This window comes from Barbatula barbatula (assembly GCF_947034865.1).
Source record: "Barbatula barbatula genome assembly, chromosome: 10".
NCBI lineage: Eukaryota > Metazoa > Chordata > Actinopteri > Cypriniformes > Nemacheilidae > Barbatula > Barbatula barbatula.
In genome coordinates this window covers 20,327,316-20,348,454 of record NC_136773.1, presented here as the reverse complement: position 1 = coordinate 20,348,454, position 21,139 = coordinate 20,327,316, and the positions used below count along the sequence as shown (strand labels likewise).

The 21,139-nt window shown below is 37.9% G+C and overlaps 1 protein-coding gene across 1 annotated transcript in view; it reads left to right on the top strand.

Moving 5' to 3' along the window:
* Positions 1-21,139, top strand: part of tmtc2b (transmembrane O-mannosyltransferase targeting cadherins 2b) — an 86,452-nt gene that overhangs the window by 39,032 nt on the left and 26,281 nt on the right. Inside the window, exon 2 of the mRNA XM_079465646.1 lies at positions 3,527-4,103. Coding sequence (XP_079321772.1) covers positions 3,527-4,103 — 577 coding nt within the window. The remainder of the gene's footprint in view (positions 1-3,526; positions 4,104-21,139) is intronic.

The following is a 21,139-nucleotide window of genomic DNA, read 5'->3' as shown; positions in this document are numbered from 1 at the left end:
ACAATTTCAAAGCGTCAGTTGTAACATTTGTTTTAGGCTACCAAAAAAGGGTGTTGAAGTATTGCCCTGAACTGGCTCTTCTCTTTGGCAGTTTAGTTTATTTGTGAAATAGCCTTATTGCTCCCAGTGTTCTCATGGGTGACGGATACCCTGCAAGCATACTAGTTTTTAGTAGATGATCAAATTTATGAGCTTGCTGTTTAGCTGGGAAAGAGATGTCTTGGATGGAGGATCCAAAGCTGTCCATAGTATATTTATATGAACATGATATATGTTGCGGAGACCATTCCAAATTTTCAGCATTTCTAGATGTATTGTGGTCATTCCAGTCCGGTGTCTGTTAAATTTCAACAAAATCAAACCTCGGGAGTGACATAAAGTCATCCTACAGCAATGAGAATGACTGACAGAATGACAAGACACATGAAAACTGTGAGAAACATTTAGGTTAACGCATACATTTATTTTTACTTTTCCAAAAAATACACTTACTGATATTACTGTTGTATTGTTTAAAAGTGAATATAAACTTGTTTTACAGAACATCTTTCCTGTTATTTAGACCTTTTTCTCCAGTTTTCATTTTCTTTAAAATTTGGTAGAAATACTGCTAGTAGTTCACAGAATGAAACAAAAAGGATCATTTTACATACACATACATATAAATAGTATAAATAGTGCAATTCTTTTTCCATATACGTAAATAAAGTTGTATATAACGTTTTTTTTTGTATATATATATCATCAAAAAGTATTGCACTGATTTATATTTTATTAACAATAAATTAGATATTGATAACTAACAATCAAACACTAGGCATTTATTATTTTAGTTTTTTAATTATAATTTTTACAGTACATATACCGTTGTCCCTTATAAACTCATGTGTATATACAGTATATATATAGCATATTTGTTCAAAAATTATTTATAAAATAATAAAAAAATTGACTATGCTTTGCATCTGTATAATACACGCTGAAAGTATTGCTTGTTCACAGCTGCAACGTTTTTCTTTAAAAAAATAAGTTGTTGTAAAAAAGCGTTTTGTAACAGTACACTTATAATAAAAAAACGATGTTGAGGTGTCCAGTAAGATTTTTGAGAATTGTGAACGCGATAACCTGCAATTTTATTTTATAGATAATAGATATATAGGCAAAAGTTATAGTAATATTGCAACTTTAATATGTAGTAAACATGATTTTAAAAATATATTGACGTAAACATTAATCGATTTGATTTTATTCACGTAAATGAATCTGATTATTCTTACCTGTAGAAAATAACATATTTTCTGTTATATACTTTTTCATTAAAATATGATTTAACTACATATTTATTATACACAATATGGCTGCAATGGCTTTTTGGTTGTTAGATTGTAATTGTACATCAAATATGGTGAAAAGCTTAACACCCTGACAGCACTTTATTCACATGTCGCATTTCCACTTGTAAACATGTTTCCATTACAAAGCTTGTATTTTATTCTATTGAGTGTTAATTGCACGTTTCCAGTGGGATTGCTGCAGGGACTCATTATGGGGTGGCTCTGATGTCGTGTTATCACACGTACCACGCTTCACCCATCGCATGTTTTAATTACAGTTCTGTATGTCATCTCTCGCATTCACGACGGAAGCTAATTAAGCTGGCTGTCTCGACGCGTCTTCACTCACGCAGGCGTGCATCCACCATCACAGGGGGCTGGAGGGTGTGTGTTTCACAGCGTGAGACCACTGCTTAGGGTTTAAATGACATGGATTTTGGCACGGTTTACTGCGAGTGGAATAGCATAGCTGCTTAGTTTCTTTGTTTACATGTGTTATTTTGTTGTCTTTCCTCGAGGGCTCTCTGTCATGTCGGATGGGACAGACAGCGTGGGCGGAGTGTGCGTCTCTTTCCTCCAGATCGTATCCGGCCCAGCCTTCTCTTGCACGGTTTTAAAATGTTATCAAGTATTTCTCAGACATTTATTTCCCACCCACCCACAATTATTTTCTCCATCTGTGTTTCTTGGTAATCTGTCCAAATTTTTGTTCCCCTTCGTATTTCGGTTTTGTATCTCATTTTGTGTGGGCCAATCCTCGGTTCCTGGCACAGGCATGTCGGTTTGATGGACACACATTTGGTACCACTTCACACTTTGCTTACGGCTACATGGAGGTCCTTGTCTTTCTGTGGAGTATGTATTTATTTGTTTTTGGTCAAGGGTGTGGTAGATGTCCTTCAGCTTTCTGAACCCAAAGGAAAAGTCTATAAATGTTTTTTGCCTTTTTCTATTGTTCCAGTTGAATCAGGATGTCATGAAATGAATTACATTAAACTAAAAAGCCTGTTAAAAGTTAAAACTGGATTTTTTACATTGAAAAAGAGAATCCGAGCGGTCCTTGTCCATGCAAAAATTGTCAGCGCATTTCAGGGATGTTGTTGGTGGTTGTCGGGTGTGCTATGTTGTTGATAATGTCTTCCAAGTGGCTATCAATGTGTTGCCATGTAGTTTTTAAGGGTTCTAAATTGTTGACAGTTATATGTTGGTTGTCTATTCATCCAAGTCAAAAGAACTCCAATTCCTATATAATATTTACTTTTCAGTTTCCTATGCATGTGTTCAGTTTTAGTTTTCTAGCCGAGCTGCGCTAGTATCAGTATTGTGTAAGTAAAAATCATTTGGTTTGATCCCCAGGAACAAATGTGATATAAAAAACCTGCTGCAAAACTACGGCAAAGTTAAACAGTGTACGTATATTTAGGAAATATGAACATGTATTCATTTATATTTTCCAATAATCTAAATCGTATAAAAATATTTTTCTAACAGGTTTATACATGTTTAAATTTTTCTTAAATATACACAATTTTGTGAATGTTTTTACAAATCCAAAAGTAATATGCACAGTACACAGATATATATGATGTAAACTCAAGCTTTTATTCTGGATGTGATTAATCTTTTAACATCCATTAATATAAACAAATATATACCTTGTTAAGCAATGCAAGTCGCTTGGGATTAAAACGTCTTTGAAATTTATGAATGTAAATATGGCCCAGGTCCATACTTCCATACAGTTTGTTGATGTGTTCATTCAAATTACAAATGAATTAAATTTGTATATTTACAAATAATGTCATGAAGTTTACATGAGAAATAGTTTACAGAAATCACCATTCAGTTGACATGCGGTTATATTGCCACACATGTTCTGTCTGTGATGTGTGTTTATGTGAGTTTTAACCGTGCCCTTTCCCTGATCTCCAGTCAACGGCGGCGTGTCAGAGCTCAGGGCTTTAACAAGTGATGAATGTCTGTAACAACACCCCGATGGCAGCTTGGTGCAGTAACCGAACAAGAGTTGTGATATAAGAGCTAAACTGACCTTCACGCCTCAAAGCCAGAAGAGATTTCATTCAAAACAAACCTAAAACCATGCCATACTAAATGCTTTGATGGTTTACATTTCAGCACGTGTCCTTAAAATGTATATCAAGCTCAAACTACTTTTTTTTTTCTCCACACAGCCGCGCTATCAAAACCAACCAGGACCTTCTCCCTGAAACGCCTTGGATCAACATCTTCTACGATGACTTCTGGGGGACGCTCCTCACCCACAGTGGCAGCCACAAGTCCTACCGGCCGATCTGCACGCTCTCCTTCCGTCTCAACTACGCCATGGGTGGCATGGACCCTTGGGGATACCACCTGATCAATGTGGTTCTGCACTGTGCCACGACGGCTCTGTTCTCCAGCCTTTCAAAGCTGCTGCTGGGGTCGGGCTGGTGGAGCCTGCTGGCTGGGCTTCTCTTCGCAGCTCACCCCATCCACACGGAGGCCGTGGCGGGTGTGGTGGGACGGGCCGACGTGGGCGCAGCACTCTTCTTCCTTTTGGCCCTGCTCTGTTACATAAGACACTGCGCCCTGAGGACCAGCGGTGCCCGCGGGGAGAGCTGGATGTGGTTTTTGGGCACGCTAGCTTGCGCTGCCTGTAGCATGCTGTGGAAAGAGCAGGGCGTGACGGTGCTGGCTGTGGCGGCCGTGTATGACGTGTTTGTCTTCCAAAGGATGAAGTTGCAGCAGGTTCCTACACTTGTTTTTAAGGTAAAAAAAACTTTATGGATAAACGTGTGTGTCTTTATAGATGGTGCCATTCTGGCTAGTGGCTAATAATGTCACTTTTTATATTTTAATAAATTTATTCTAGTCTTCATTTATATTAATATTTTATTGTATCAAAATTCTATTAACTAAATAATTTGTCGACTTTTTTGTATATTAGACTTTTAGACTTTGTAACAAAGTTCCAACGACATTCTTAATGGCACTTTCCATTTGCAGCACATATATTCATACATATAACATATACACATACATACAAATTATTAATTTAGACTAATCGATAAAAAACAATTTAAAGTCCTTAGTATATACTCTACAATTAATAATAGAAGATAATAAATTGTATTATTTTATGAAATGACAATTTGCTGAATGGGTTAGTTCCTCTATTGGAAACCCAACATAATACTGCTAAGTCATACATGTACTTTTCACTTGCTAGCTATTGTAATTGACTTATCTATTTTGCTTGTTATCAGAGACAATCTACAGGGACTCTTTACAGATGCGTCCCGGAAGATACATTTGGGACACAAAAGCGCACATGCGCGGTAACTTTTGTGTGTTGCTTTGAACACAAAGTACACATGCATGGTATTTCTGGCTCGGTGACCCGTGGATAGAAAGTTCATTGATTTCGTGCATTATTCGTAAGAAAGTGTGTTGTTGGTTTTTTGTTGAGTGAAAATATTTTTGGCATCCATGTTTAGGTAGAATGTTTTTTATTCGAAATTTAGAACGAAGCAAAGGGCAATGAAAGAAAATAGTTGTGTTTGCTAAATCTGGCCAGAGATGTTTGTGTTTATGCATGGCGGCCTGTAATTACGGTCCTTAAGTAAAGGTTCCTGCATCACATCACATTTCCGTAATCTTATTGGTGCTTGGGTTGCATCTGTTCACCGCCCACATTTGGAGTTTGCTGACCACAGACTACATAAATGTCAATGACCCGTTGAGCGTCTTTAAACTACTGTTCACCCGAACCCGACACGGGTGAAGTTAGAACCCTGTAAACCCATTTTTAATGAACCTGATATAATTACCGAATTTCCGCAACAGTAGAGGCCTGGCTAACATTCTGGAATAGTTGTATTAATGGTCCGAGAGCGCTCCATTTATGATGTCTAATGATGGTAATGTGTTGTGTTTTCATGATAAGGGTAATTAGTACAACGATCGCTCATAAGGAGTTTGTGTTTGTGTTTGTGTGTGTGTGTGTGTTACTAAGCAGAAACGGAAGATAAACACGAGCAGAGAAATCAATGTTTATCGCACCTAGTGCTTCCTTTGTCTTAAGTGCAGACCTCTGTCTCCATGCATCCTTGCATTAGGGCGGCTTTTGTTGAACCTCGGCCTGTCAAAAACATTTAGCATCGACCGTCAAAAGACAAGAGAGATCCGTGACCTCTCCCCTTCAGCCAATCAGAGCAAATCGAACATGACACGTGCGCACATGTGACCGTGGATTAGAGACGCTTGGAGACCCATTGAATTCTCATGTTAGACTGTAAAGATTCGTTTTTTCTTTCCTAAATGGGTGAATTTCGTTAAAGGTGCCAAGGACGTGTCTGGGTCACGTTGGACCTAAAAAAGAATTCAGAAGCCCATTAAGAGTTTTTGCATTGTGGTTATTTTTTGATTATTAAGCATTTCACCAACACTGTACATTTATTATCTGTAATGCTTTTGTTATACTTACAGTCATAACAAAAATAAACCTTTATTCAATTTTAAATTGTTTTACTTCAATGAAACATTGGAAATTCAAAAGGAATGTAGATTCCCTCTTCCCTATTTAGTAAGAATCGCAATATTTTTGCCATGACTGTACATGATATATTTCTAGTGATTTCTATTGTAATTTCATCAATTCATGTAATTGTATTTATTTTTTGTATTGATTTACTATATGACATTAGAAATACTGTATAAATTAATGACATCCAGGCATTTAAGAAATAAATTTTTTTAATAATAATGCGCATTATTATTATCCTTATTATTAAAAATAATAATAACAAGGATAATTATAATGATAATGATATTGATGATGTTATAATGATCATTTTTAATATGTACATTAAACATTATACATATTATTATTATTATTATTATTGAAATAATTGTATTTTGCATAATTTATTAACTCCAAATGCTTTTAATGTCAAGTTTTTGGGTGAAATGTGTCACATTGAGACGCATTTATATAATTCTGCTTTTGTTCCTCTGTATATGTGCATGTGTTACATTGTCTGTTCTTGCATGCAAGTGCATTTTAAACAAGTGAAGCTTCGCATCTCAATGCAGTAGCCTATGACATCTACATGACAGCCAGCCTGTGATTTACAGACTGCAGAAAGACAGGTTCTCTGATAGCACATACAGTAAGTACACGCTGGGAATCATGGCCTATGGGTGTGAGAAGACCCTGATCTCTCACATCTGACAGCCCCCTGTACTCTCATTGGACATTTAGCCATCAATCTGAAGCCATTCTGTCACCTCCAGCTGTCATTTGCACCATTTCAAGCCATACAGGAGAACCGGGTTCTTTCACTGTGCGCCAGAGAACATTGGTTTCCAGCAGATGCACGTGCTCTGCATATCCTCTCTGCATCAGGCCGGGCTGTGTTTTTAACATCACTGTGACCCGGCGGAGGGGGTTTAACCGTATTAGCAGTTTGTCAGAAGCAAATAATTCCAGATTTTCTTCTTTGAGGAGATACCGTGCCACTCGGATTTATGTCAATTTAGCATTAAGCCGAGTCATAGGGAAAGCCAGAATAACTGTGTAAACACGTAAGCTTGATGTATTCTGTCCTCGAGCCCAAAGGTTGAAGCGATGGTTGTGGAGATCAAAGCTGGATAGAGACGAACTACTTCCGACATCTTAGGGCCTGAAGACTCATTTGGTGTAATGAGACGATATACTATATTCACGGGAAGTGACTTATAAGCGTTGCATATATATATTTGTGCAGATCTGTCGAAGAGGCATAACAACACATCTATATTTCTTTCTGTACGGCTCTTTCATGGCGGGAAGTCTTTAACCTTGCTTAATGTACGAGAAACACATTAATGATCGCTCTAAAGCCATTTTTATTTAACTGTATCCGTGTGCCTTACAATAGTGGGATGATCATAAATTGCGGTAGCACTTATCTGATTGCGGTATGCACTTCATGACATCATCCGTTAACTTTATATTGATGGTAAATCATAACGTCTGCTGTAAGTAAGTGGCGTCTGGGCAGCTGGTCTGTACTGCAGGACTATTACTTATGGAGATGGTGCATTCGCCTATATTATCTCAGCTTTAAGTGTCTGTGCTTTCAAGGCTTTGAAATTGCATTATGTCGTCTTAAGAATCATCTGGCACTGCTGAGAAAAGTCCATTTAATGTTAATGCTTTAAGACATTATTTGGCTGTTTATTGTTGTTTTGAGTTAAATAGTTGTCTGCTTTTTGTTCATAATGCTTTAATGGACTTCATTACGGTTAAGTGACATTTCATTTTTACGAACATTAAAAAGGTAACAAGTGTAATTCATACAATTCATTCAATATTGTTGTTAAAAATAGTTTTTCTTTCTTACTTCCATCAGACACATCATTCTGGCTAATGGCTAATATTATAACTATTTATATTTAATTTAATTTATATTCATAACAATTTAGATGATATATTTATTCTATAATATAGATATAATATTTCATTTAATTATAATTGTATTAAATTGATTGTATATTAGTTTTATTAAATGAACAATTTGTTGAATGGGTCGTGTAACTTTGTCTAAGTTTAGTCCAGTCACGATTCTTCTACATGTAACTCAAAATAATACTGGCTAAACATTCTTTTAACTTGCTAGCTAATGCAATTTACTTGCTATTTATTTGCTTTTTTTTAAATCGATGGGAGCCAATGTTGTGTGGTTACTAGCGTTCTTCAAAATAGCTTTCCTCAGGCTCAGCGCCATTTGTAACGTTCAAAGTGCGCATGGCGCAGCTATGCTTGTGTGGAGTATATTTTACTTGCTTTCGTCGGTTTCATACATCGATTCATTTGATGACAAAACACAAAGTAAATATTACTTGCCATTTCGATTTTTTTACATTTACAGTATGGCACAAGTAGCATTTTAAATTAGAAAGACAAAATACTACTTGCATGTAAAACATTCTCAAGTAATGCTAGCCCTATTTAAAAGCTCCAAAAATTGCCAATAGCATGATTTTGGGGTCTATTTGACCAACTAAAAATATTGTTTTTGTGTGCATAAAACGCAACCCAGTGTTTCATTTCAGTGTCAGGGGTTTATTGTTGGCATGCTGATGCTGTTTTGGCTGCGTCGGTGTAAAGCGCCCCACCGCCGCAATTTACACACCTCTAATGTTCTCCCGCTGCAGTGATAGCAAGACAGACGTATCTAATGTGAATGCACAATGAGGTTGTTCTATCTATCAGAGCTGTGATCCAATCATCTCTGCAGATAAATGTCGGCAGTATTTGTTCTGTGTTTGGGTAGCGCCGCTGCGCATATGATATACAGGTACAGCAGTGCGGGTGCATGTGCGCGTGTGTGCAAACTAGGAAAGAGAGAGAGAAAGTTAAGTGCATAAGCACATGTTGAGTTAACAGGGAGCTTGGCAGTATATCCACCCAAAGCTATTATTGCGGGTCCTTTATGATGCTCAGCCTTCAAAAAATCCTCCGTAGTCGTGAAAGTTGGCAAGCAGAGGGCCCTCAGAGAGATGCATTCGTTGTAATGTCCTATTACAGATTAGATTCATACATGGAATGTAGGTTTTCTTTTTAACATGCATCCATAACATGGCTGACAGAGGCAGCTTTTGCATTTATGGTGTGATCTGTTTATCCTTATGTGGAAAAATGTTGTTTTATTAGCTGGTTTTCTGGAACAGGTTAATAGGCTCATTTACGGTAACAGATACTGAAGGTAAATACAATTAGCACAGCACGTTTGGCATACACACCTTTCACAATGAGATCACAATGTTTGTTTATCAGCGTGAAGCTGTAAAATGCCTTTCCCGAGGACTTGGCAATTCTGCGCTTTTTCCACATCGCAAACGGCATTTGTTGTGAAGCCATAAAAGTAAACGTGAGAGGAGCACTGTGACAGAAATGTACTGATGTCTGAAAGAAACTGAGGGTAAACATTGTTAGTTTTCTCGTGTATGTTTTAGATTTGGATTTATTTGAAAAGTTACAATATTACACAAAGTAAGATGCCAGTTGTTTTACCATAGTGCAAATGTAAGTAAATAGATTAGGCCTATATGTTGAAGTGACGTTTGAAGATGGAAAAAAAACGAATTTTATGGCATGTAATTATGATCACCCAAGCCAAAATGATGTCAAAAAACACTGTATATTCAACAGACTGTCATTTATAACTGCAGTTGCGCCATTACGCCGCTGTTTCCTTATCAGCACAGTGAGGCGCGGAAGCGTTGCGGTCCAAGAGCTATGTTAGGAGCTATATTAACTCTGTTTCGTGGCTGTTCAAGTGAATATTGTGTATTTAACGTCCGAGTACGTTCAATTTCTTTCATTTTTCAAAGGTTTCTTAAATGAACGTGGCATACAGCATTGTAATGTTTTGAGCTGTGCAGATGGTTCGTTGAATCGGCGTCATGCTGTGCACAGGGAGTGCGTCATTAGGAACGAACGTACATTGCGATCAGAACGACTCATTTGAACCGATTCGTTTAAACTGTTGAAACTTTTCCATCACCAGGGAATATAAAAGATCAGTAAATCATTTAAAGTTCAGTGAACGCAGGATGTGAGCGAGCTGTGCTCATTTAGTAAGACGAGTTGGCTATTGTGGTCTGAAAAGTTAGTTGAAAAGCGTAAAAAGCTTTTTTTGATTTAAGAACATTTCTGTTTGGTTGTTAAAAGTAATATTTTATCTGACTTGATAGTAATCATCTAATCTTTAGATCGTTTTATATGCTTTAATATGTAAAATGGTTGGTTAGGCCATTTAAAGGTATAGTAGGCCTACACGTTCTTGTGTGTGTGTACAAGATCAGGTTGGCACCACCTCCGCCTCATTTTGAGCCCTGTGTATTTGTCTATATTGTCAATGAATATTTGTATTTAATGTTACTTATATCAAATGTATTTACTTGCGTGCGTGTGTAAATTTACAATTTAAATGACAATTTAAACTATTTGTTTTTGTGATCCACATGGTGTTTGATAAGGAAGTCAACTGGTTGTATTGTGTAAACGGTTCGGTTGGTTCATGTTGTGTTCAGGTGTGTGTTATTGAGAAACAGGTGTGAAATTATTACTTGTCCTTACGCTTATGCACACACACACGTATGCTCTAATGCGTTCTGTCAGTGTGATGAAGTGATGCTCTGTAGGCATTGCCCTGTACATGAACACCTGCCCGCAGGTAAATTTTTACACTGCAGTAATCCTAGCCATGTAGAGCTGTTTCATAAGCCAAAATGTCTTCATGTTAACACATAGACTTAAATGCAAACGTTCTAAATAATAAAAGAAACACTGCAAAAATGACTTTCTTAGGTTTTTTTTCTCGTTTCCCAGTAAAAGTCTAAACATTCTTGAATCAAAAAGCATTTTCGTGTTGAGCAAACTGACTTAAGAAAATAAGTCTTGTTTTGAGTCAAAAAATCCATTTTGATTCAAGATTGTAATAAATAAATTTCAGTGAATGTCAGAAATCTGCCAAAGGGGTAAGAAAAATAATCTTGAATTGAGCGACTAAGAAAAAGGTAAAGCTCAATTCAAGATTATTTTTCTCACCCAATGTTTTAGGCACTTAAGATATCAACAAAGGGTTATCGTATTACTTTCAAGTCCGTTTACATGTTTGCCAGACATTTTTTTCCGTGCGTGCATTTCCTGGGAATCAAACCCATGATTTTGGGATGTTGCGTCTGCCATACACCTCCAGTCGAGCTACTGGGAAGCTGTTTTATTCAAACGTATGTCAGCTTTTTCCTTTGTTTTGTCTCTTTTCATTTATTTATTCTTAGCTGCTGCTTAGTTTGCCGAGTGTGGGAAGCGCTGCGAGGCTTCAGTGTTTATTTTTCCCAGTGTAACACATAAGAGAGCAGATCCAGTGAACTGTCACAGATCCTCTATATATAGCGTTCTGTGGTTACTGTGTCTCAAACTTGAGTAAATGCAGCCTGGAGAGAGGAGGCATGCAGACCTGCCACAGTCGCACAGGGGCTGTGATGATCCGCTGATGTTTTGGGAGATATCGGGTACGCTGGAGCTGGTTATATGGAGATGATTGGTTTTGGCTGGACTGAGGACTGTCATGCTTGCTTTACCTCTAAATGGGCTCCTGTTACAAAAACCTCAAACAAGCACTGTGTATAAAATAACACGTTTCCTGAATTTTGTTTATGGTCGCATTTCTTTCTGTTTAAGTGCTGTAACAGAGACTACATTTGCATATGCCTAAGCAATTGGTGTTTGCATGCACACAGGCAGCAGGAAAGTTTTTTTCCTTTTTAATGTCGAAACATCTGTAAGCCCAGTAGAAGTCGTAGTCGTAGTCGCAGTCGACTTCCTTTCTTCCGCAGAACTCAAAGGATGATATTTTGTATTGACTTCCATTGTATCAAAAAATATCTTCTTTTGTTTTCCGCTTAATAGTCATGTACAGGTTTTGAACGCCACGGGAGTGAATTAATGAAGACAGAACTTTCATTTTTTGGTAAAATATCCCTTTAAATATGTTTTGAAGTCACTTTATAAGTCTGTATTACATCCTATCGAGCAATCGTACAGACTTAATAGGTAAACAGTAATAAGCTTTATTTCGTATGTACTATGTTAGGAGGCTCTTATTAATGTAATGAGGTCTTATATATTACTCACAGATTAGCGGAGGATACACGGCTCCTTTATCATTTCTTCTCTCATTTCTCAACTACCTAATTATCAATTAGCATTATGGCCGACTGACTCCCCCACTCATTTAATAACTTGTTTAGTGTGCAGAACATCTGGAGTTAAAATGCATTACCAAATTGACAATGTTTGCTGTCTATTCATTATGCACAGCCCGTTCTGCAAATACTGATGGTCCTTCAGATGCGTTTTAAAGGGCAACATATTCCCCAGACTGCTGAAGATGCAGAGGAATATTCTCCAGCTTTCTCCTGAGGCACAGCTGCCATTTTACATTTATTGTGTGTGTTAAATGACACAATCACTGAAGCATGCATTCATTTGGCACGCACGCTGTCTCCCGGCCGCTTTTAGAAGTTGTTTACTTAGCGTTCCTACACTTTTCTAGCCGTCTTTTGTTATATAAGGCACCAAGTGTAGTCGTTGTCTAATTTGACATGATCATTCTTTACCTTCACTTTGAACCAGATTTAAACCCAGACAGTGCCTTTTAAGACTCGTATTAACGCAAGCTGTTTTATTAAATGTGTTTTTCCGTAATATGTCCCTTTCATTAAAAACCTTTATTACTGCACCGCACTGCTTTTTTACCGAGACCACCCATACTCTGACCTGAGAACAGTTTGACAGAGTGCACTGGAACGTGAAAGAGTCATTGAATGGCTGCATTATAAATGTTAGGTTTGACACCTCATTGTTTTAAGTGGTTGGCACCCAAAGCTTTATTTCCCAGATCTTTGTACTACAAACACATACACTCTGTATTCTGTCAAGCCAAGGGCAATAGAGAAAACTTGAATTTGTGTACATTATCATAGCAAAGGGACTGTTTAAGCAGTATGATTGATGATCGCGGGTAACTTCACTGTCATTTCATTCCTATATTTTGTTTTACGAAGCTTTGCGGCTGTTCTCTTTCGCTCTTTCTCTCTCTTACAGTGTTGCACGGTTTGTCCCTAATATGCCGTCTACTATTTCAGAGTCATTTTGCTCCATTCACGGCTCTTAATTCTGTCGTTCCGCATTGGAATTGTTATCACAGTGGCACAGTAAAACCAGAGTGAAGCATATACCCGTGACATGAATGCTAATGTTGTTCAATGTTCACTGTAAATGTACCGAGGAGCTGAATTAGCTTTTGCTATTATTCAGCAGCAATGTGGCAGTTTAAGCAACAAAACGAGACTTGGAAGGAAGTGTACTACCTGAACTTAACACTTTCAGAAGTGACGAATAATAAAGATAACAAAAAAGCAGAAATATATTTACCACCACGTTGTTCCTAACACCTTTGCTTTTATGTTTCTAATGGCACCGAAAGGAGAGTTGAATATTAAAACTGGAATCTGTAGCCTTAGTTGTCACCTCTGTTTGAAACCTAAAATGCTAGTTGATTCGCCGCTGTCCTTCCGAAACCTCCGATGTCCAAATTAGCAGTTTTTCAGGAAACTGAAATTGCACTTTTTAATCGATTAAATATCAAAATCTCACTCTATGATAATACCTCGGTATAAAGTCCACGGTACAATATTTAGTGCAATATTTTAAATGACAATTGATGATAAGCATCCTCTTTTCTTTATACTTTAATCATAACTGTTGCTTAGAGATATGAGTTATAGTAAGAGATGGGTCAAATGACCCTAAAAATTAACCTTGGCAAAGGTAACATCAATAATTTTTTTCTAACTCTCTTTGTTGATGGTTTCAATTATAAATCATTACTATTGGGTTATCCTTGTGAATTGGGTAAAAGCGGACATATTTTCGCCTTTAAATTATATTGTTCTGTCTGCGTTCTGTGCAGATTTGAGATATTGAACTTCAACGTTTTTGCATTCCATTTGACTTTGTAGAACATTTTTGCCCAAAATGTACACAACGTGAAGAAAACAAAAACACCACATAATGTAAATAAATTGGGGTTACAGAATAAGAATATGGGAATAATTCAATTTAGAAGAAAAAAAAAGCAGATAGAACCTTATAATTTCAAGGAAATATGATAAACGGACTTGCTCAATAAGTGCATTTTTTTATTATTAACAAGTCACAGATTTTAAATTATTATCATAACTATTTATTATTATAATCATAATTTTCTTTCTACATTTTGGTCAAAGTATTCCTTATACGGAAGTCAAAAACCAGGCGCCCACTGATGTGTTATTTTATTTGTATGAAAGCATAAAGTTGATCACAGCCATCATTTTCGCTGGTAGACCAAAGGCACCGATTTATATAACAACATGTTTTACTTTGAGTCATAACAGCAGGTTTCTCTTAAAATGACAGGAGAAATAAGGTGCAGCGGGACCTGTGACTCAGCAAACTAATGGCCACCGGTATATCCTCAAACCTCAGTGGAAAGTTCTCTGCTCTTGGGTTAGTTTTTAGTTCAGAGCTAAAGAAGCAATAACCAGTTATAATGCTTAGAGACGTGGTCAAACTTACAGAGCAAACATGGTAAGGCCAACATGCTGGGAGAGGAGTGTGGGAATATTCCAACCATTACTATTTTCCTTCGTTTTCTATGCCTTTATTTTTCTGTCTATATCTTTCTGGCAGATGTTTTGCCCACAGATGCAAGATTTGCTCTCTATGAGATTTTTGTGAAATCTGTTCAACAGGGCTTCAATCAAAAGTCAAAAGATCCCACCCCTCCAAAGACTTTTTTTATATATTTTTTTTTATCAATCTAAGCAATGAAATGAGTTTCATATGGATGAAATAAAGATGGCTTCCGACATAGGTTTTTGTTAGCTTTTTTGTCCATTTGGAAATTTGCAGTGTTCCTTTGGCTCAACTGGTGAAGCATGGGGCTTGAAAGTCATTGGTTTGATTCCATGGGAACAACCTTGAATGCACTTAAAGTTTCTTGGGCTAAAAGTGTCTTCCAATGTTAACGTTTAGAAGGTTAGGCTGATGCATTGACCTAATCTTTGGATTTGTCAATGTTTGCAAACTTGTTGCATGAAATCTTTGAAACACATTACGTTTATGTAATTTAGCAGGGTTGTAGCTACTGACTGTTTAATTTATTGTTACCCATCTGCTCTATCGTGGTCTGGCTAAAGATGATGTTGTGGTCTTTAGAAATCCATAATTTCCGTAAAAAGCTTTTAATAACAATAAGTCTAATGGGAATGTTTTCTTCTTGTGTTCACTCGTAGCAAAGATCCAGGTTACCGTTGCTGGAAACATGGTATAAAACATTAAATTCTCTTGACCTCAAGATGGCCACATCCATGTTAAACACTTACATAAACAGGCAGCTGCGCACCGCAACTTGTCGCGTTTCACTCTAGTACGGCATGTTTTCTTTGTTCAAGTGCAGCCAATGCAAACAGCCTTGGATTGCTAAACCTGATGAAGCAACATGGTTGGAAACTCCGCAAGGTCAAACAATGTAACCTACACGGCAGGATTGCTCTCTCTCCAAGACAAGTCATGTTAGTTTCAGATCATTAGTTTCTGAGAGCTCTGCTGACGATGCACCCACAAGTTCATGATGGAGGTCTCATTCCTCTCGGCTGAACGTTCCGAACTCTTCTGCGGTAAGGGTACCAAGTTGGACAAGGATCGGATGAGTTTTTCTAGAGGAGGTTAGGTAAATTTGTGTTTTTGAGGAGCTCTTGGAATGGGCAGAGGTCTTGATTAGAGGTCTGCAATCCGATACAGATTCTTGCGGCACAGGATTACATTTTTTGGATAAAAGACAGTAGCGGTCGGAAACTCTGGCACTATGGATGGGAGCGTATCTTTGGACGAGTGCCCACTCCCGACATCCTTCTAACTGACCACATGTAGAGCCTAAACTGAGCACTGTGTTATGCATGTGCTGCCAGTTCTTACTCCGTTATAAATTTAATTTGCACACGTCGTCCCCCAGACAGAGCGAGCAGGTCGCCGAGTGCACCTTAGAAAAGGGAGTGAGAGCGTTCGTGTTTTTTATAGGGGAGACTGTCATCGAGGCAGTTCTTGCATGGATGTTAAATAGTTCGCTCAAAAAGTGATTTCATTTTGTACGAGCTAGCTTAAAAACTCTAGTCTTGATTGCATTATTCACATGAAATGTTTGTAGACAATGCCACCAGCTTATCGAACCCTGTGACCCCTGAAGAGATAAATCATTGTCTTGTATCTGGCTCCGTGAATCATAGACTCGCGGCCTTGCTGAAGAGCTTAGGCTAAATAAACAGCAGTGACTTAGGAACCAGACGTTTACACTAGGAGGTCTCTCTGAGGCTGCACTCAATACATTTTCACAGGAAGCAATTTTGAGTTTGGATGGATTGAGGTTTCACGATCTCATCACTTTATTTGTATTCAAATCTTTTGTGGTTATGCTGAAGGTTTTCGCTTTGAGGGTGATGCAAGGCTTTCTTTTGGCTACCTTAGAATGCTGTACTAGATTGGAGCAAAGGTCTGAAATACTTCAAATGCCATTCGTCTCTGTCTGTGACCAAATCAAACCGTTTGAGCTGGTTTGAATGCTTGTGTCTTTACGTTTGCCAGTTAGGTTGACCATAGCTTGACCAAGAAATTTGTAATAAAACTATGGTCACTGTCTTTCTATGGTTCTTTGCATACTTTTTTGAAAGATCAGTTACCAGTGGTTTGTTAAAACTGCATAAAAGACCTCTGCGTATACAGAGTGTACAGTTGCCAAAATGAAGGCTGTAAATTTTGTGGCACAGTATGGCTCTTGTGTTTGAAATCTTGTAGGTCGTACTGACTGAGAAACTGTGATGTAGAGCACTTCTAACAGTATTACAGGTCCAATAAAAGAATGCCTAATTTATTATGTTTCAGGGTGAGAAAAATCCTGCTGTGCGATTATGTATGAGTTCCAGATATTATAAAAGCCCTGGCATTATTTCACCTGCTCTTGCACTTTATAACGAGACTACAGGTACATGAGATCTGGCTGTAGCTGTACAGCTCTATCTCTGTTTTTTCTCTCAGGTTTTCTCACTATCTCTTCGTGTGTAATGTTGGATAACCCTTACGTTTTTCACAGGTTCTGCTCCAGTAAATGTCTGCTTTTGTGTGAGTCTCATTCTTATCTTCCTGCTTTTTTCCATGGATGTGCCTCAGCCAAATTGCTTCTGGTTTTCTCAGAGTATCTCTCACAAAACTATTTGGTTTTGCAAGTTAGAAACTTAATGTGTTTCAGGTTTGTTGTATTGGTTGATACATCATGCCCTACTACGATGTGCTGTCTTTAGACTTGGAAGTTCAGTTTAAGCCATGGCTTAAAGTAATCGTAATAATTAAGACTAATAGGAATAATTATGATATTTGTGTCCCCAATAGTTTCACATCAATTTCTCAAACAATACAAAATAGCCCAGACAAGATACATCGCCTCACCGTTGTACATTCATTTTCAAAAGTGCTGCAGGACATTGACTCCATAAATGTTTAATAGCATGCTGGAGCTTTGCTGCCCGAGGTTGAATTCAGTAAATCATCAGTAGCTGCCCACCCGTCTTCAGACGTCTTGTAAAGCTGCAGGTTCATTTGAACAGGCTCATTAAGAGCTAAAGATTATAAAGTGCAGACTCCGAGGGTTTGTAGAGACTGCCCTTCCCAAATCCCTCATGGTTACATCCAATTTTTTCATAAAGAGAAGTCAAATACTAAACAGTTTGCTCTCCTATCACTCTCGTACGTTAACTCGAGGAGTGATGAGGTACGCTGCCATGCTAATGGGAATGGAAACGCAGACCTCTAGATATAAAGTCTTTCAAAGCTAAAAGTGATGGAAGGAGCAATCTGGACATAATGTAAGATTGACATGTTGCTTTAAGTGATTTTTGTAGTGCTTAAGCCTTACGCAGCATTTCGGCTGATGGGGATTTTCCTGATCCGTTTATACCAGAAAGGTACAAAGCGAATTTTCACTCGCCTAAGCCAAATTGCGCATGTCACAGGCCCTATGCTTTGACAGGGAGAGTTTAGGAGCATTTTTTTTTCGTTGTTGCAGCAGTCTTTAGTTCATTGAATTTCATGTTTTCTATCTCAAATGCCCTGGAAAAAAAATATGCCAAAGCTGATTTTCTTTCTTTTCTATTTAATCGCTCTGTTTTGTGCCTCATCTCCATGGATGTTATCCTCATATGCCTGCTTCAAGTAGTTTAATTTCAAACTGATGGAGAGAAATCTAAAGTGGAAAGAACTGCAGAGAGGCTCCTTCCCTCCTGCCGGCCAGTGTTAAACCACTTACTTCAAGACAAACTGGATTATAGACCAAAGAGACTGAATTCCTCTGTGGGTAGCAATGAGGACTTTCGATGGTGCAATACCTTCAACGTGGCTGTAGATATGACCTGACATTAAAAACAGAAGTAGCGTTATGAAGATGGACACTTGTTTTTATTGAAGATGGAAGAGATACAGAAGCAAATTCCTCCTAGTTTTTGAGGTTTCGTTTTGCTTGTACGTTGGTTTTCTCACCTTTTGATGTATTTGATTCCCCCTCTTTGTTTCCAGAAGTCGCCGCTTTTGCGTGCGGAGATGTAGTTAAAGAATTGGTTTTGCTTTGTGTGATACAGAGCTCATTCTTTTAGTGTGACATGTTCTCGCGCAGGCATGTAAATAGCGACGTGTTCTGCCCGCACATGTGGATGCGTTTAGATCTGCTGTGTTTTAAGCAGTGCCAGACGCAAACCAGACTAGGAGTGACACTCGTGTTTGTCTGATGGCCAGGTTGTGCGTAAAGACGGTCAGATTGACTCTGTTTTTCCAGACGCACAACCTTATGTGAAGAGTTCTGCAAGAGATGAGGATCTAATAACTGCATTAACATCCATGCGAATGTTATGTCAAACTAATATTGAATAACTTCGCGGTCTATTTTTGCATTTGTATTAGTTGCGTTGTGTGTATTTGCATGGCGTGTGCTGTCAATCTTATGAAGATGTTTTCTTCAACTGTGGTGTGCCGAGCTCTTACGACCACCGCATGACTGACATAAACCGATACACATGCGTACGGGACACATCATGGCCCACTAAATAACTAGAACGCACTATGAAGAATGGCATGTCGGAGCACCTCCAGTATTTTCAGAAGAGAATAGTGGATGCATGTACAAATGTCATGCATGTAAATCTGGTCAGTGAAGCAAAGATTGGATTATAAATGTTGGCCTATAATTTTATTGGTTAATATTATTCTTCCCTGCAATGCAGCCAAAATCATGACGGCAGAAATGGTCCTAGAACAAAAAATGCTTTGCCTAAACTATTGTATTTTATTAGAGATGTACAGCAAATGAACTTGTTGTGGCACGTATAAAAAGTTAAAGTGCAACGATTTTTATGTCATTTTAAAGATGGAACTTTGGACGTGTATTGTACCTTATGCTCGCAGAAAACCTGCAGACATGGAAAAATTTGAGACCATCCATCTTATTATTTTAAATCAATTAAAAAATTACGTTTTAACTTTTCCTGTATGTACAAATGTACAAATATTACTGTTGAATTACTTGAAGGTGAATATGAACTTATTTTCTCTGCAGTATTTGAGTCTAAAGATATTTTCTGTTATTTTAACCTGCTTCTCCAGTTGCCAAGATTTATTTTTTAAGTTTGCTAGAAATGTTGTTGAAAGTTTACAAAATGAAACAAAAATGATAAGTTCACCTATAAAAAGTACATTTTAAAGCCAGACAATCATTCTCTCTCAATTTTTCCCTGGCTATAGAATTGTGCTTTGGCTGTGAACCTGCAAGTGCTAAATCCCCGCTAGTTTTTGAGAGCGCAGTCTCGAACCTCCAGCAGCCTCATAAATCCGACGAGAATCCCACGTGCAAGTATTCACACTCCTCCGTGACCTTACGATACATCTTCATCCTCGGCTCCTCAATCCGCACCATCTTACACTGAGCACAAGCTCTCACCAGCAACTCCTCTCCATCATTATTTATTTATGTATGTTTGCTGTATGTGTGAAAAATCTGCTCATGTTTGCTGTCTGTTGTTTGAGGTTGGCTGGCAGGGTTATGCAGAGTTCATGCAGCAGTGATTTGGTTGTGCGTGCGCACAGAATGATCGATGCCTCCATCAGTGCACTACTCCGCAGTGATTTTATATCTGTTGAAAAGTATGATGTCTTGTTACCTTCGTCTGTCTGAATTTACAGTCGTGCAGTGCCTGGTGAAGCTGGCAAATCATCATCGCAAAGCTCATCTGACCAGTTTATAAATCTTGGATCTATGAAGAGAAACATTCGAGGCATTTGGAGTCTTTTCCAAGACGTAATTTTCCCAGATCTGTATGCTATGATTGATAGTCTTGTACTTCACTAATAATACACCAGGAATCTTCTGTGGTATGTGAGGGTTTTCAAACAGTGTGCCATTTTAGTTTAGATTTAGGGCTTTGGTTCTGTGTAACATTTTTTTTTTTGTTGGCCTTTTTTATACAGACCTGGCATAGTTTACCCAAAATGCCATTTTTGTCATCATTTATTCACCCTCATCTCCGGTATTTGATTCTTTCTTCCATGGAACACAAAATATATTTTGAGAAATATGTCTTGTTGTTTTGCGTCCATACATTGTAGTCAATGGGGACCAGTGTTGTTTGGGCACCAACGTTGTTTAAAATATCTTTTATGTTCTGCAGAAGACAGATATTCATATAGGCTTGGATTGACATGAGGGCGAGTACATTATACATTTCTGGGTGAACTATCCCTTTAAGGGAGGTTATTCAGGTTAGGAGCATCAACAATATGACCAAAAACATTTATATTTAACAAATTAGTATTTTAAATGATAGAAGTTTCATGCAACTACTAAAAAAAGCGATGATTTTTGGATGTTAAACCTACAACACAATTGAGAACTATTGATACATGTTTTTCTTTTATTATTTCAGAGATTTATGCGTGCAGTCGAAACTTCCATAGCACTGCTGTTCGAGTTTTCTAAACCCGGTTCTGCGTTTCTCTTTAGGTCGACTATTCCGCTCGGCCTCTGTAGCCTGCTGCTTAATGGCCCTTTGGGTCGCCCATTTACGACCTCTTCCCTTTAACTCGCAGCTCCACCGGGACATACATGCTCCACCTG